Source organism: Theropithecus gelada, chromosome 4, assembly GCF_003255815.1.
Source record: "Theropithecus gelada isolate Dixy chromosome 4, Tgel_1.0, whole genome shotgun sequence".
Taxonomy (NCBI): Eukaryota; Metazoa; Chordata; class Mammalia; order Primates; family Cercopithecidae; genus Theropithecus; species Theropithecus gelada.
This window is the reverse complement of record NC_037671.1, coordinates 7900482-7914324: the sequence shown is the minus strand read 5'-3', so window position 1 is coordinate 7914324 and position 13843 is coordinate 7900482. Positions and strand designations below refer to the sequence as shown.

At 48.7% G+C, this 13843-nt stretch overlaps 1 protein-coding gene across 4 annotated transcripts in view; it reads left to right on the top strand.

Annotated features, from left to right (window-relative positions):
* Nucleotides 1-13843, top strand: part of LYRM4 (LYR motif containing 4) — a 198450-nt gene that overhangs the window by 154949 nt on the left and 29658 nt on the right. For 2 of the 4 annotated variants that reach the window (XM_025382280.1, XM_025382279.1), the window contains one exon: nucleotides 530-1595. The exons of the other annotated variants lie outside the window; for them this stretch is intronic. In XM_025382280.1, the coding sequence (XP_025238065.1) occupies nucleotides 530-598 (69 nt within the window). In that variant the 3' untranslated portion in view covers nucleotides 599-1595. Of the gene's footprint in view, nucleotides 1-529; nucleotides 1596-13843 lie in introns of those variants that run through there. 4 annotated transcript variants of the gene reach the window in all.

The following is a 13843-nucleotide window of genomic DNA, read 5'->3' as shown; positions in this document are numbered from 1 at the left end:
GGAAAGATGGAAGGCAGGAGGTGCAGGCACACAGACAACTGCCCTCAACCCCACCCGGGATGGGCCATGGAATAGTGTTCGCATTACCCTGAATGCAGTGCTTTTTCTACCCCAGCATAGTCGGTACCCATTTCTACATTGTTCTAAAACCCTTTCCCTATGCAAGAAGCAGTTCAAAGGGAAGGAAACCGTCTTAGGAGAGGAGGTACTGGGCACACATCTGACAGCTATGCCAGCAGCAGGCAGGCCTCACCCAGCTCAGCGCAGCCCCGCTATGCTGTTTCAGAGAGAAGGAATGGGTGTGTGGATCTCTGTAACTTCTCACGGTGAGGGAAGTGGGGGTTGGATGGTGCAAGGAGCTAGCCAAGCGGCTCTAATGACTGGCTTTGCCCCACAGTGCAGTTGCCAGAAGGGAGCAGCCCTGGGATGGCCAACATTTGTATTCGAAATGTTAGGAAATGTTCCTTCTGACCTTTCCCAGGGGCTAGAGGGCCACGGTTCCTGACCTGTGTCCTTTCTTTGCCTTCAGGTCCACATTGGCCAACTGTATTCAACTGACAAGCTGATCATTGAGAATCGAGACATGCCCAGGACCTAGCAAGCCGGGGACCAGCCACCAGCGGCGGCCAGGGACCACCTTCAGCATCCACTCTCTGTTTGAGATGGGGGCTCCCAAAACCAGCTTACAATAGCCTTTTGTGCTGCCTGCCCTGTGGGAGCTGATAAACCAAGTCACGTTTGCGTTCTGTTGCAGCCTTAGTGAAAAAGGATGGCTGTGTCTCCTTGGTTCACGTGTTAGAATGGAGAGCTGGAGTTTGTTCAGAATAGTGCTGTGTGTTACCACGTCTCCCCTCCACCCCACTCCTGTCTTGTAGCTCATGGCCATTGTGTATAGCATTTCTACATGTTGTTTCTTGGTCCTTGACAATAAAAAGAATTATCTCCCTGAGCCTTTCACACCAGATAAACCCCTGCCGATTAATGCATTTTCATTTTCTACTGACAGAAGGCCTGGAGAGGGCTGTTGGGGGTCCTCAGGGAGGGTTCGACCCGAGAAAAGAAGTGCCCTGGTGAAGGCAAGTCCAAGCACCGCTTGAGACTGGGGGCAGTGTGGAGTAGGGCAGGGCTGCGAGGGTACACGGTGCACCCTGTAACTTATACCTGAACCCAGTACAACAAAGGTAACGGGTGTGTAGGTACATGCCCAGAGATGGCGCACTGCAGATCAGCAACCTTAGCCCCACCTGTGAGCTTGCTGGAAATGCAGGCTCTAGCCCCTCCCAACACCTGGTGAATGAGAGTCCCCAGCCTGATCCAGGCCCAGGACAACCCCCATACCCTGAAGCCGGGAACGTGCTGCGCAGCACTGGTGCCCACATCTGGCTGGTGGACAGAAGCACCTGGAGAGTTGGAGCGCTTTTTAAAAAGACGTCTCAGCACTTCGCTCTCTGCAGATTCTGACTCAGTAAGTGAGAGGTGAGGCACATTTTCTTCTCTTTCTAAAGCTCTGCCAGTGTTTTTCATGTTTAACCAGTTGGGGACCCCTGCTCTTTAAGCATATTACAGGTAATAAAGATATTGTTTGTATGCTTTTATTCTTGGAAACAGATTCATTCCAAACATAGAAAGAACGTATTAAATAACTTGCTTGTCATCTGGGGAGTTTACGAGGGACCAGACCTGTCAAAGTGGTTTCTTATTTCCCTTTGCATACAGTGCTGAGTGGATTTGGTATCTGTGTGTTAAGGTTTGGAACAGGCTCATATAAATAGCACCAGTCCTGGAATAGCTGCAGCACTGTCACCCCCTCATTTTAACTCTCACAGTCATGGGAGTGGGCACGCGCAGTCTGAGCCCACGTTCTTCTCACCCTCACGTGAGAACTCATGTCTTCTGTTGTCTTCCAGAGAGCATAGATTTGCTACAGTGATGCATTCAAATAGATGTAACATGTAGCCATTCTATTTGGCAGTACAACCTTTGATTTCAGGATAAAGTCTTTTTTTTATTATTATTGAGATGGAGTCTCGCTCTGTCGCCCAGGCTGGAGTGCAGTGGTGCGATCTTGGCTCACTGTAACCTCTGCTTCCTGGGTTCAAGCCATTCTCCTGCCTCAGCCTCCTGAGTAGTTGAGATTACAGGGGCCTGCCACCACGCCCGGCTAATTTTTTGTATTTTTAGTCGAGATAGGGTTTCACTACGTTGGCCAGGCTGGTCTTGAACTCCTGACCTCATGATCCCCTCAAAGTGCTGGGACTACAGACGTGAGCCACCGCGCCCTGCCAGTTTCAGGAGAAGTCTTGAGCATCTGTGAAAATGAAGCCCTTAGCAAGTCCCAGATCTCTTACCCTCTAACCAGTTCCTGCCTGGGAGCTGCAGTGTTAGAGCCCATGCAAAGCCCTTAATGTGGGGAGAGCCCTTCGGTGGACAGTGAACGGAGGTGACGTGGCAAGAGTAATGACTCCCTTCAGCTGACTGTCACGGGGCAGAGCCACCCAGCCCAGCCCTGTGTGTGGCTCTGGCTCAGGTTTCCCACCCTGCATCAGTGGAGTTCGTGGTCACTCAGCAGTGAATGCCTCCAACCACGGTACTAACGACAGCACTGCCAATTTATACTTAATTTAAGCAACTGCTGCTTGGAACCGAAGTCCAGATTTGAACCTCCGTGCTAAAGGTATCAAATTGCTAGCAAGATAACAGCTCCATAGTAGACTTCTCCCACGCCCCCAGGTTTTAAGCAACGAGGCAGTCCACCCAAACTTAACGTGGGCTGCAGGCTGTAACAGCAGGTTGCTTTTGTGTTCATTAAACTGCATGAATGGGTTTGAACATGCCCAAAGCCTTGCTAATGCAAACTTAATTTCGTAAAATTAACTATGCAGTTGGAATTTGCAGAAAGATATAAATCCGAATTCTGTGGCAGGAAATGCCACAAACAGGCCTTGGTCCTCCACATCTCAGGTGTATATCTGGCAGGCAGAGCCTGGCACTGGGTACTCCCCAACTCAGATGACCCAGTATTGATGCTAGAGCTTTGAAGAAAGCGGCATTCCCATGGGGATGATCCCTGGTGTTTCTCTAGGGAATCTTTCCGCCTCCTTGACTATGCACCAACTGAGGGGACTGTGGGCAGCTCGAACGTCCATGGCCTGCCAGCCTCACAGAACTCTCTAGAACTTATGCCTGCTCTGAAGATAGGATCCAGGCTGGGGTCTGGAGATCACTTAGCAGCGCTAACATTTGGCAAATGAGAAATACTGTCATTAGTTAACTTCCCAGGCAAAACTCATTGGCCGAGCAGGGCTATCTCCTAGACATTCAGAGATGGCTCTGGGCTGGGCTGGCTGGCATGACCTCATGGCTGGGAAGTCTTGCACAGCCAAGTACAGGGCTGTGTTCTGATGGCTGTTGGAATCTGGATTTTGGAACTGAAAGAATTGGCTAGATTGCTTTAGGTATACTCCGTCCTGCTACTAGGTAATTAGCTACTAACTCCCCTCATCCACAGCCTCACCCATTATCTCAAGCCCTGCCATACAACCCACCGTCATCCAGGAGCAAAAGGGACAGGCAGAGAGTGAAGCCTACAAAGATGACAAACACCAGAGCTCCCCTAGGCCAACCCTCAGATCTTCACGTGTTAAAACGAAGAGCCTGAACATCGGCAGATCATGTAGAGAGTCAGGGCCTTTTCCCTAAACCCCTTTCCCTCATTAATTTGTTTACTCAGTATTGACTAAGGCCACCGAGTGCCAGGTGCCAGGGAGCAACCAGTGAACAAGACAGACGTACCTTCACAGAGCCTGTGTCTAGCGGGGAAATCCAAGAAGAAAATGACAAGTCTTATGAATGTTACAAAGGGGGAAATAAGAGTGCTGCCAGAGCCGATGGGATGGGCCAGGGAAGGGCTCCCTGGGGAGGGGATACTTACGCTTGCAAAATAATGATGAGGATTGGCTGTGTGAAGGTGGGGAGAGGAGCTGTCCAGGCAGGAGGAACGGCACATGCAAAGAACTGAAGGGAGTCTGGGATGGCGGCAGGCAAGAAAGAGGGTTCTTTCCACATCGTGGAGCAGCTTGGAGCCTCAGCCTAAGGATGGAGCAACTCAGGAGTTTTTAAGCAAGGTGAGGTTTTTGTTTTGTTGAGATGGAGTCTCGCTCTGTTGCCCAGCCTGGAGTGCAGTGGTGCAATCTCAGCTCACTACAACCTCTGCCTCCCAGGTTCAAGCAATTCTCCTGCCTCAGCCTCCTGAGGACCTGGGACTACAGGTGTGCACCACCACACCCAGCTAATTTTTATATTTTTTAGTAGACACAGGGTCTTGCCTTGTTGGCCAGGCTGGTCTTGAACTCCTGACCCCAGATGATCCGCCTGCCTTGGCCTCCCAAAGTGCTGGGATTACAGGCGTGAGCTACCACCGCCCCCGCCAAGGTTTGTATTTTTTTAAAAGGTCACATCTGATTTTGAGGGGATACACTGGGAGAGATGCAGGGAGACCAGCTTTTTGGAGGAATGGGGATTGGGTGTGGCATTCCAGGCAAGCGATGATGGTAACTTCACCAAGAGACAACAGCTGAACAGAAGCAGAGTCAGCATCACCCTGAGAACTGGCGGGGCTGGGCCGCCGTCCAAGGAGGACAGGAAAGCTGGAGCAGAGCGGCCGCAGCTGAGCACAGCCCGAGCTCCCCAGCCCACCTGCGGACACACGAGGACGTCCACAGAGTCCCCTAGCCTGGGCTAGCTTAGGTCAGTCATATTCAGCCACCCCTCAGACATGTGCTAAACAATTAACTGCTGCATTAGTCACTGAATTTGGAGGTAGATTATTATGAGGTAACAGCAAACTAATATACAGAGCATCTCGTGTAATACTTTATTACTTTCTCAGGGCCACATAGCAAACCAAAGAGTAGGTAGACAAACGGCCAAAACTGACGTCTCCTGTATGGGGACATTTCCACAAATATCTTCAGAATACAGGTCACTCCCTTTAGAGAACAGGTCCTGGAGAAACAGTCACCACGTGTCCTACAGATAGACGGGCTGGCCAACCAGAAAGGAAAGAAAAAGTCGAGTCAACAGGACCCGGTGATTGATTGGATGGGGAGACCAGGGCAGAGGGCTGTGGGGAGTCCAGGAGGAGTCCCAGGAGCAGAGCCTGAGGAACGAAGAAGGGGCCCTGGCTGAGACCGGGCAGGAGCAGCCACTGTCTGGAATTTTCCCCCCTGCTGACTTCGAACAGCCTCAACTTCAAACAGAAAGCCCGGACACTGTGAATTTATCTTTTCTTCCCAGAGGTTAGAAATTGTTTATTCATTTAATAATTTAAAAAATCACTGGAGTCGGGTGTGGTGGCTCCTAACTGGTAATCTCAGCACTTTGAGAGGCTGAAGTGGGCAGATCACTTGAGCTCAGGAGTTCGAGAACAGCCTGGGCAACATAGTGAAACCCTGTCTATACAAAAAGTACAAAAATTAGCTGGGTGTGGTGGCATGCAACTGTTGTCCTAGCTGCTCTGGAGCCTGAGGTGGGAGGATCACTTGAGCCTGGGTGGCGGAGGTTGCACTGAGCCATGATCGCACCACTGCACCACTGCACTCCAGCCTGGGTGACAGAGTGAGACCCTGTATCAAAAAACTTGAAAGACCCTTATAAAGATTTTAACTGTAACTCTCTATAGAGCAAATAACTTCCGTTTTTAGGCAAAGCTCTTTGTGTGTAACTTCGATTGGAAGAGGAGGGCTGGTAGAGGGGAAATTTTCTACTTTGGTCACGAGATTAACATTAAAAGTTTGAGGAAGGTTGCTCTATATATTGGCTGCCTGTTTCTAAGAGTGAAAATAAAAGCACAGTAAAATAACAACAAGTATACAGAAAATATAAAATACATTTGTAGAAAATGAGCTGGGTTTTTTTGTTGTTTGTTTGTTTGTTTGTTTTGCTAAGTACTTCATACAAACTAGTATTTGCTTTCTAGATTAAAGAATATCGGCCGGGCGCAGTGGCTCACACCTGTAATCCCAGCACTTTGGAAGGCCGAGGTGGGTGGATCATGAGGTCAGGAGATCGAGACCATCCTGGCTAACGTGGTAAAACCCTGTCTCTATTGAAAATACAAAAAATTAGCCAGGCGTGGTGGCGGGCGCCTGTAGTCCCAGCTACTCAGGAGGCTGAGGCAGGAGAATGGCATGAACCCGGGAGGTAGAGCTTGCAGTGAGCCAAGATCATGCCACCGCACTCCAGCCTGGGCGACAGAGAGAGACTCTGTCTCAAAAAAAAAAAAAAAAAAAAAAGAATATATCATCTAGGCACAGTGGCTTACACCTATAATCCCAGCACTTTGGGAGGCCGGCCGAGGCGGGTGGATCACAAGGTCAGGAGTTCAAGACCAGCCTGGCTAATATGGTGAAACCCCATCTCTACTAAAGATACAAAAAAAATTAGCCAGTTGTGGCAGTGGGTGCCTGTAATCCCAGCTACTCAGGAGACTGAGGCAGAGAATTGCTTGAACCCAGAGGCGGAGGTTGCAGTGAGCTGAGATCACGCCACTGCACTCCAGCCTGGGTGACAAAGCAAGACTCCGTCAAAAAAAAAAAAATCTCAGATATTGAAGCCAACCTATAAATACAGCAGAAGCTGAAGAAAAGATAACAGCTCAAAAAGCAGAAGGAGAAAGCTTCCCTGTCCCTGAGGACCTGCCCATAGTTGTGGATGAGAAGTCCCTTGATAAGCAGGGTCTGAACCCACATGATCCAATGTTAGCTCTGTGAACCTGGGACAGTGGCTGTGTGTCAGTAGCCCAGGGTGATTCAGAAGCGCCATGAAGCATCCATCTTGCCTGGATCTCTGGAATGTGCACATCTGCTGAGATCACAAAGATGAAGCTGGCAGAGCCCGTGTGGATATTCATTATTACGAACGAAAGAACAGCCAACAGGAGCCGTGCCACGTGCATACCGTGAGTTGACAGATGCCTCCCTGCTTCTTCTAATGTTTGCCAGTTGTTACAAAATGATCTAGAGAAAAACCGGAACTTGATGGAGAAAGCGATGACTTACGATTCAGCAGGCTTTCTTCGAGAGTTTACCCAAAATCTATATGCACAGTGCCTCAGCTCACCTCTGAGAACACTAGGATCTTCACTTTTCAATCTTTCTGCAGCCCTTATTAGTGCCGCAGGGAACCATGGATGAAAATTGCTTCTCGTGTTGATACCCATTTGGGGAATAGGATGGATGCAGTTGCTTTTGTTCAAAGGCAGAGTTCTAACTCCAAAGACCCTGAAGAGAACCCAGAAGGAAAACTCTCAGAGATTAATGGACTATATTCTTTACCTGGGGGATCGTTGACGCCACAGCCGTAACAGCAAAGTCAGTGTTGTGCTGTCTTGAAATTAGATGACAAGAATAACTGACGCCAGTAGAGCTGGACCTGCACTTGGAGCCTGTCTGAGTAGCCTGTCTCAGGCTGACCATATCTGTGCTGACCACACCGTGGCCCGTGTTCATCATGAGGCATTCTGGCTATACCTCCACAGGGATGCCAGCCTTCCAGTGAGAGGCTGGTTCAGCAAGAAAATACCCGCCTAGAGATGGTCCACTTTCTCTTCCTAGTAAAGTGATAAGCTTTCTTAGTTCAATGGTACTAAATAGAAACCTTTTTCTTCCGTCAGCCAGAAAGGTACTTTATTTACTTTGTTTGGGAGTGCCAGTTAAATATTGTTGAAACATTTCACTAGAACTTTCTGTCAGTTACCTAGTGAATCCATGTGACTTCATCGGTCTTGAATACAGAGACCGTTGAATAACAATACAATTGGTTCTAGTCTTAAAGGAGCGTTTCATTGACGTGCACGTGTGTGAAATACACAGCACATATAGGATGTATGATCAAGGACTACAATGCTGAGGCTAAGTCTTGTCCAGAGTTGCCAAATACACTCTTCCATTCGTATTTCAAGAATGTAATGGGTTTAAAATTATTAATTTGCCAAATTTTAGCATACATTAAGATACTTAAAACATGACCAACACTTCCCTATGGTTCTATATAAATAGAAGCTTGTCCAAAATCAGGCCAGGTGCAATGGCTCACACCTTTAATCCCAACACTTTGGGAGGCCAAAGCAAGAGGACTACTTGAGGCCAGGAGTTCAAGACCAGCCTAGGCAACATAACTCTCAAAAAAAAAAAAAAATCAAAACAACATTAGTTGGATGTCGTGTTTCGCCTGTAGTCCCAACTAATCGGGAGGCTGAAGCAGGAGGACCACTTGAGCCCAGGAGGGCAAGTGAGCCATGATCACACCATTGCACTCCAGGCTAGGGGACAGAGTGAAAAAAGAGAGAGAGAAAGGGAAAATGGTGTGGTGGTAGTTTTGAGAATGGTGAAAAGAAACTAGTCACTGGATGGGACAGTCTGAGCTATTGAATGTCTTCATGTACCAGGGACTCTAACCCCAGCCCAGCCACTAGCTGGCTGTGTGATGTTGCCTGAATCCTGGTTCATAGAGGCTTCTTGTTGAGAAAATAAGAGCAGGTCAACTATATGTGGCCCCCAGGTATGGACAGCCTAGAAAGTCATTCATTCCTTCATCTTCCAGCCCTGCCACTTCCTAGCGGTGAGATCCTGGGCAAGTAGCTTCACCAAATTTCTGTTTCCTCATTCATAGAAAGGAGTTAATCACATACCTACTTTGCAGGGTTGCTATAAGGATTTTAAATGCATAACACAAAATTCTTTCACGAGGTTTAATGTACAGTAAGCAATAACTGTTAGCTCCTGTGTCATTCCTTCTAGAAACTGCCAGATACCTTAGGGGATGAAGAAATGGACCAAACATGGATTCATCATCCGTTAATCACAGAACATTTTGCATTGTCCTTAAGACATGTATGTAAATAGCTTTACGAGTTCTATGAATTCCCTGGGAGAGGCACAGATAAAATAGGGCTGGAAGAGGGAGGGAGTAATATTCAGAAGGAGGAACTACTTCTACCTGAGCCAGGCGTGTGGGGGTTATGTGGTGGGAAAGGGAGCTGTTATGCAAGGGAACAGCGATGTATGACAGCGACGTGTGGTGGAGCAGCTAGGGAGAGATACAGAGTGGCCACTGAGTGAGGAGGGGGACCAGCTAGGGCCCTGTGGCAGGCATGGAGATATGAGGGGACTAGGGGCTGGCAGAGGGCAGTGTCTGTATGGGTCAGATGGAGAAGAAAGAATGGATCTAAAAGGCATTTCCAAATGATGGACTGGATAAGTAATGGAGACACAGAATAAAGGATGGGGGTGAAGCAAAGATAACACCAGCGCTTTGATCCTGAAAGACTGGCAGGGAGAATGCCCCTCACTGAAATAAGAGGCAGGCAACAGCACATCCCCCTTAACAGAAACACACGTCCACAGGAACACACCTCACGCACCGCTGTATGCCTGTGTTTTGCAGTGTCCTGGTTGCAGTAGAGACATTGGGGTATCAGCCAAGCTCACAGAAACCCCTTTTGATCCTTCACAACAGGAGTTGGGGGTTCTTGACCACCATTTTGCATCATAACCCCATCCCCACCTCTAACCGCAGCTGATGGAACTGGGATGACACCCGTCCCCAAGTAGGCCAAGTACTTTCTCTTAGAACTAGGAGTTGGCCAGATGCGGTGGCTCACGCCTGTAATCCCAGCACTTCAGGAGGCTGAGGCGGGCAGATCATGAGGTCAGGAGATCAAGACCATCCTGGCTAACACGGTAAAACCCTGTCTCTACTAAAAATAGAAAAAAATTAGCCAGGCGTGGTGGCACGTGCCTGTAGTCCCAGCTACTTGGGAAGCTGAGGCAGGAGAATGGCGTGAACCCAGGAGGCAGAGCTTGCAGTGAGCCAGGATCATGCCACTGCACTCCAGCCTGGGCAACAGAGCGAGACTCCATCTCAAAAAAACAAAAAAAGAGCTAGGAGTGAGAGCTGCTGTTTCTGTCTGGGATTCTTGCTGGATGGAGCTCAGATGACATAGGCCTGGGAGGTCCAGAGCAGCCATCTTCCATCCATCATGTAGACAGAGAAGAGAAATCGGTCTGGAGGGAGAGAAGAATGAGCCGCCGAGATCAGAGATGAGGCAGGGACCGTTCTTGCTGGTTCCAGGACTCCATATGTCTTGGCTTCCAGGCCCTGGAGAGGCCCCACAGCCCTTAGATTCACAAGAACCCAGCATCCATGAGCCAGCTCTCCTTCTTGCTCAAGCTGGCTTATATCAGTTTCTGTAACTTGCAGTTCGGCACATGCTGGGTTTTATTGAAATATGGGGCCATGTTGAGACCTGCAAGAGGTAAAGTCCCATTTTTTAGTAGGTAAGTTCCCTACTGAGAATGGGACCTCGTCCTGCTCAGTCCTGCAGAACAGCCATGACAGGTCCAAGGTGGTAAAGACAGGAAGGCATTAACAGGTCCAAATGTCTAGGGCTGCATCCTGCGGAGAGACCAAGGAGGGGAGAATCAAGTGCAGATGTGCTGTCTTCTCTGTGTGTGTATTTGTTTTATGAGTAGATTGTTAAGAGCAGTGGATCTGGGTCAGATTGACCTGGGTTCAAATCCAAGCTCAGGCTCTTATTTCCTGGCACATGACTCAACCTTCTGACAGTCAATTTCTTCAACAATAAACTAGGAATAATGTGCCAGCTGCAGTGACTCACACCTGTAATTCCAGCAACTCAGGAAGCAAAGGTGGGAGGATTGCTTGAGGCCAGGAGTTCAAGGCCAGCCTGGGCAACATAGCAAGACCCCATCTCAAAACAAAAGAAAAGAAATTAAAAAATATGAAGATCATAGAGACAGAATGTCACCTTGATAATTGACGTAGACTACAATGAACAACATGAGAGTCAAAATTGGTTCTATCCCGGCACTTTGGGAGGCCAAGATGGGAGGATCACTTGAGCACAGTAATTCAAGATCAGCTTGGGCAATATAGTGAGGCCTCATCTCTACAAAAAAAAATATATATATATATATAAATATATATGTACATAACATACATATATATGTACATAATATATATATAACATATATGTATATAACGTGTGTGTGTGTGTGTATATTTTAATTAGCCAAGTGTGGTAGTACATGCTATAGTGGTCCCAGCTACTCAGGAGGCTGAGCGAGGAAGATCGCTTGAGCCCAGGAGGTGGAGGTTGCAGTGAGCCTAGATCAGGCATCTGCACTCTAGCCTGGGTAACAGAGTGAGACCCTGTCTTTAGGAAAAAAAAAAAAAATCTGTAAGTGTGTATCTTCAACCAGCCCCCTCAAATCCAAGGGAAACATGAGTCTGCAAAGCACAGGCACTGCCCAGGTTGTAGCCCCCACTGGTACAAGAAGAGAGAAGAAAGCTGTGACCCACCCTCAGAACCTCTGATAGACGAGCTGATGCCACCCGTCAGTGTGGACAATGGCTGTCACCCACCGAGCAGGTGACTGTGAGCAGTGGTTGTTGGGGAGTGGCAGGGGAGAGACCACAAATATGGGAAAAGTCCTCTCCGCAACCAGGTGTGAAGAATAGGTGTTCCTCCAGCCCACCCCCCAGCTGAGAGTTAGGATTGAGTAAAGTCATCCAGGAAAGCGGCTTCACATCCTATGAGTACCTAACCAAGTCGAAAGCAGCCATTCCCCTCAGCAAGGGAGAGACACAGTTGACAAGTGAGGACACCAGGGGTTCTGCCCACCTGACACCGATGGGTGCGTGCCTCGGGTGATGTAAGATGAGGCGTGTGGACGTGTACCTCCCTCACTCTGTTCCAGCCACCCTGCCTCAGGTGGGCCATTCGCAGCATGCATTGTTTCCAGCTTTTGACTATAGCAGATAAAGCCACTGTCAATGTTCTTGTGTGTGTCTCCTGGCGCTCATGTGTACACACTCCTGTACCTAGGTGGATTTCTGATCGTGAGGTTGTTCTGGTTCAGGAGATCCTGCCAAACAGGTTTGCACAGTGACAGGCCCACTCCGAGGTGTGTAAATGGGTTTGCTTATGAGAATGGCATTGATGTGAAGCGGGCATCTCTGGGCCAAACTCAGGCTGAGAAGCAGCTCTCTGCTGTGGGCAGCCTGCATCCAAAGGCCGCCCGGCCCTACACCGCTCCTGAGCAGAGCAGAGCCACGTGGCCTGCTGGCCCTGCCCTAACAGCTACTCACGATGCCAACCCGGGGGAGGCTGAGGGTCCATCTGAATGAAGAAAATGCCATTTCCTTACATGTGTGGAGCTGGCTGGGTTTGGGATGAAGCAGGATGTGTAAACGGCAGACACTGTATCTGTAGATGTAGGTGTGGAGTTGTCCATAGAAATTAAGGTCCAAGCTGGGTGTGGTGGTGCACACCTGTAGTCCCAGCCACTCAGGAGGCCAAGGCAGGAGGACTGCCTGGCCCAGGAGTTCAAGGCCAGCCTGGGCAACATAGCAAGATCCTATCTCTAAAAATAATTTTTTGTTGTCGTTTAAAACACACAAAAACAAAAAGAACAGACAGCAAACAGGAGGCCCCTCAAGAGTAGCTGCCTCAGATCAGGCGGATACTCTCTGAAGAGGCTGTCGTAAGGAAAGGCAGTGTATGTAGGTGAGATTAGCGTGTGTACACCATGTATATGATGTCATAATGATGTGCATGCTTAATACACATCTGTGGTGGTTTGAGTATTTGTCTCCTTCATTGCTCATGTTGAAACTGAATCCCAAAGTGGCAGTATTGAGAGAAGGAGGCCTTTAAGAGGTGATCAGTTCATGCAGGCTCTGCCATCATGAATAGATTAATCCATTAATATATTAATTTATTGGCCGGGTGCAGTGGATCACACCTGTAATCCCAGCACTTTAGGAGGCTGAGGCAGGAGGATTCCATGAGCTCAGGAGTTAGAGACCAGCCTGGAAAACATAGTGAGATGCTGTCTCTATAAAAAACCAACAAAAATGATCCAGGTGTGGTGGCTTATGCCTGTAGTCCCAGCTAATTAGGAGGCTGCGGCTGGAGGATCACTTTAGCCCAGGAGATCGAGGCTGCCATGAGCCCTGATCGTGCCACTATACTCCAGCCTGGGTGACAGAACAAGACCCCATCTCAAATATATAGATATGTTAGACTGGTGGCTTTCTAAGAAGAGGAAGAGAAACCTGAACACGCCTGCTCAGCCCCCTCACCACGTGATGCTCTGCATCACCTCAGAACTCTTCAGGGAGTCTCCACCAGCAAGAAGGCCCTCACCCCACGCAGCTCCTTCACCGTGGACTCCTCAGCCTCTATAACTGTAAGACATGAATTCCCTTTCTTTATAAATTGTCCAGTTCCGGGTATTCTGTTATAAACCACAAAACAAACTAAGAGCATCCCGCCATGTGGACAAGAAGCAAATGGATGCTTTCTGCCCCGGTAGCAAAAACAGTTCGTCTGGTTAAGCACACTCAGGGCCACTATCATTTGTTCTCCCAACTGCGAGATTCAGTTATGCTTCCTACATTCAGCTGGAGCCAGACACTGTTTATCCTCAGAATAAAATCAGCAAAAACCAAACTGGCAGAGGCCAGAGGGAAAAGAGAAAGATGCTGAGACCAACGGCTTGCTTGGCACTTCACAACTAACTTCCCTCAGTGCTCACAACAAGCTATATTAGGCAGGAGTTACCGCCCCTATTTTGCAAGCAGGAAAACTCACTATTTTAAGGGTCTTGTCTGAAAGCACTTGGCTAGCCAGGGGCGAGCTGGTGGCACCTGCAGGCCTGGCTGTCCTGGAGCCAGTGCCTCATCCCCACACAGGCCACCTCCCCCATAGCTAAGGGTACTTCTTCACCAATGCTTTATACGCTACTCACTGGTAGGG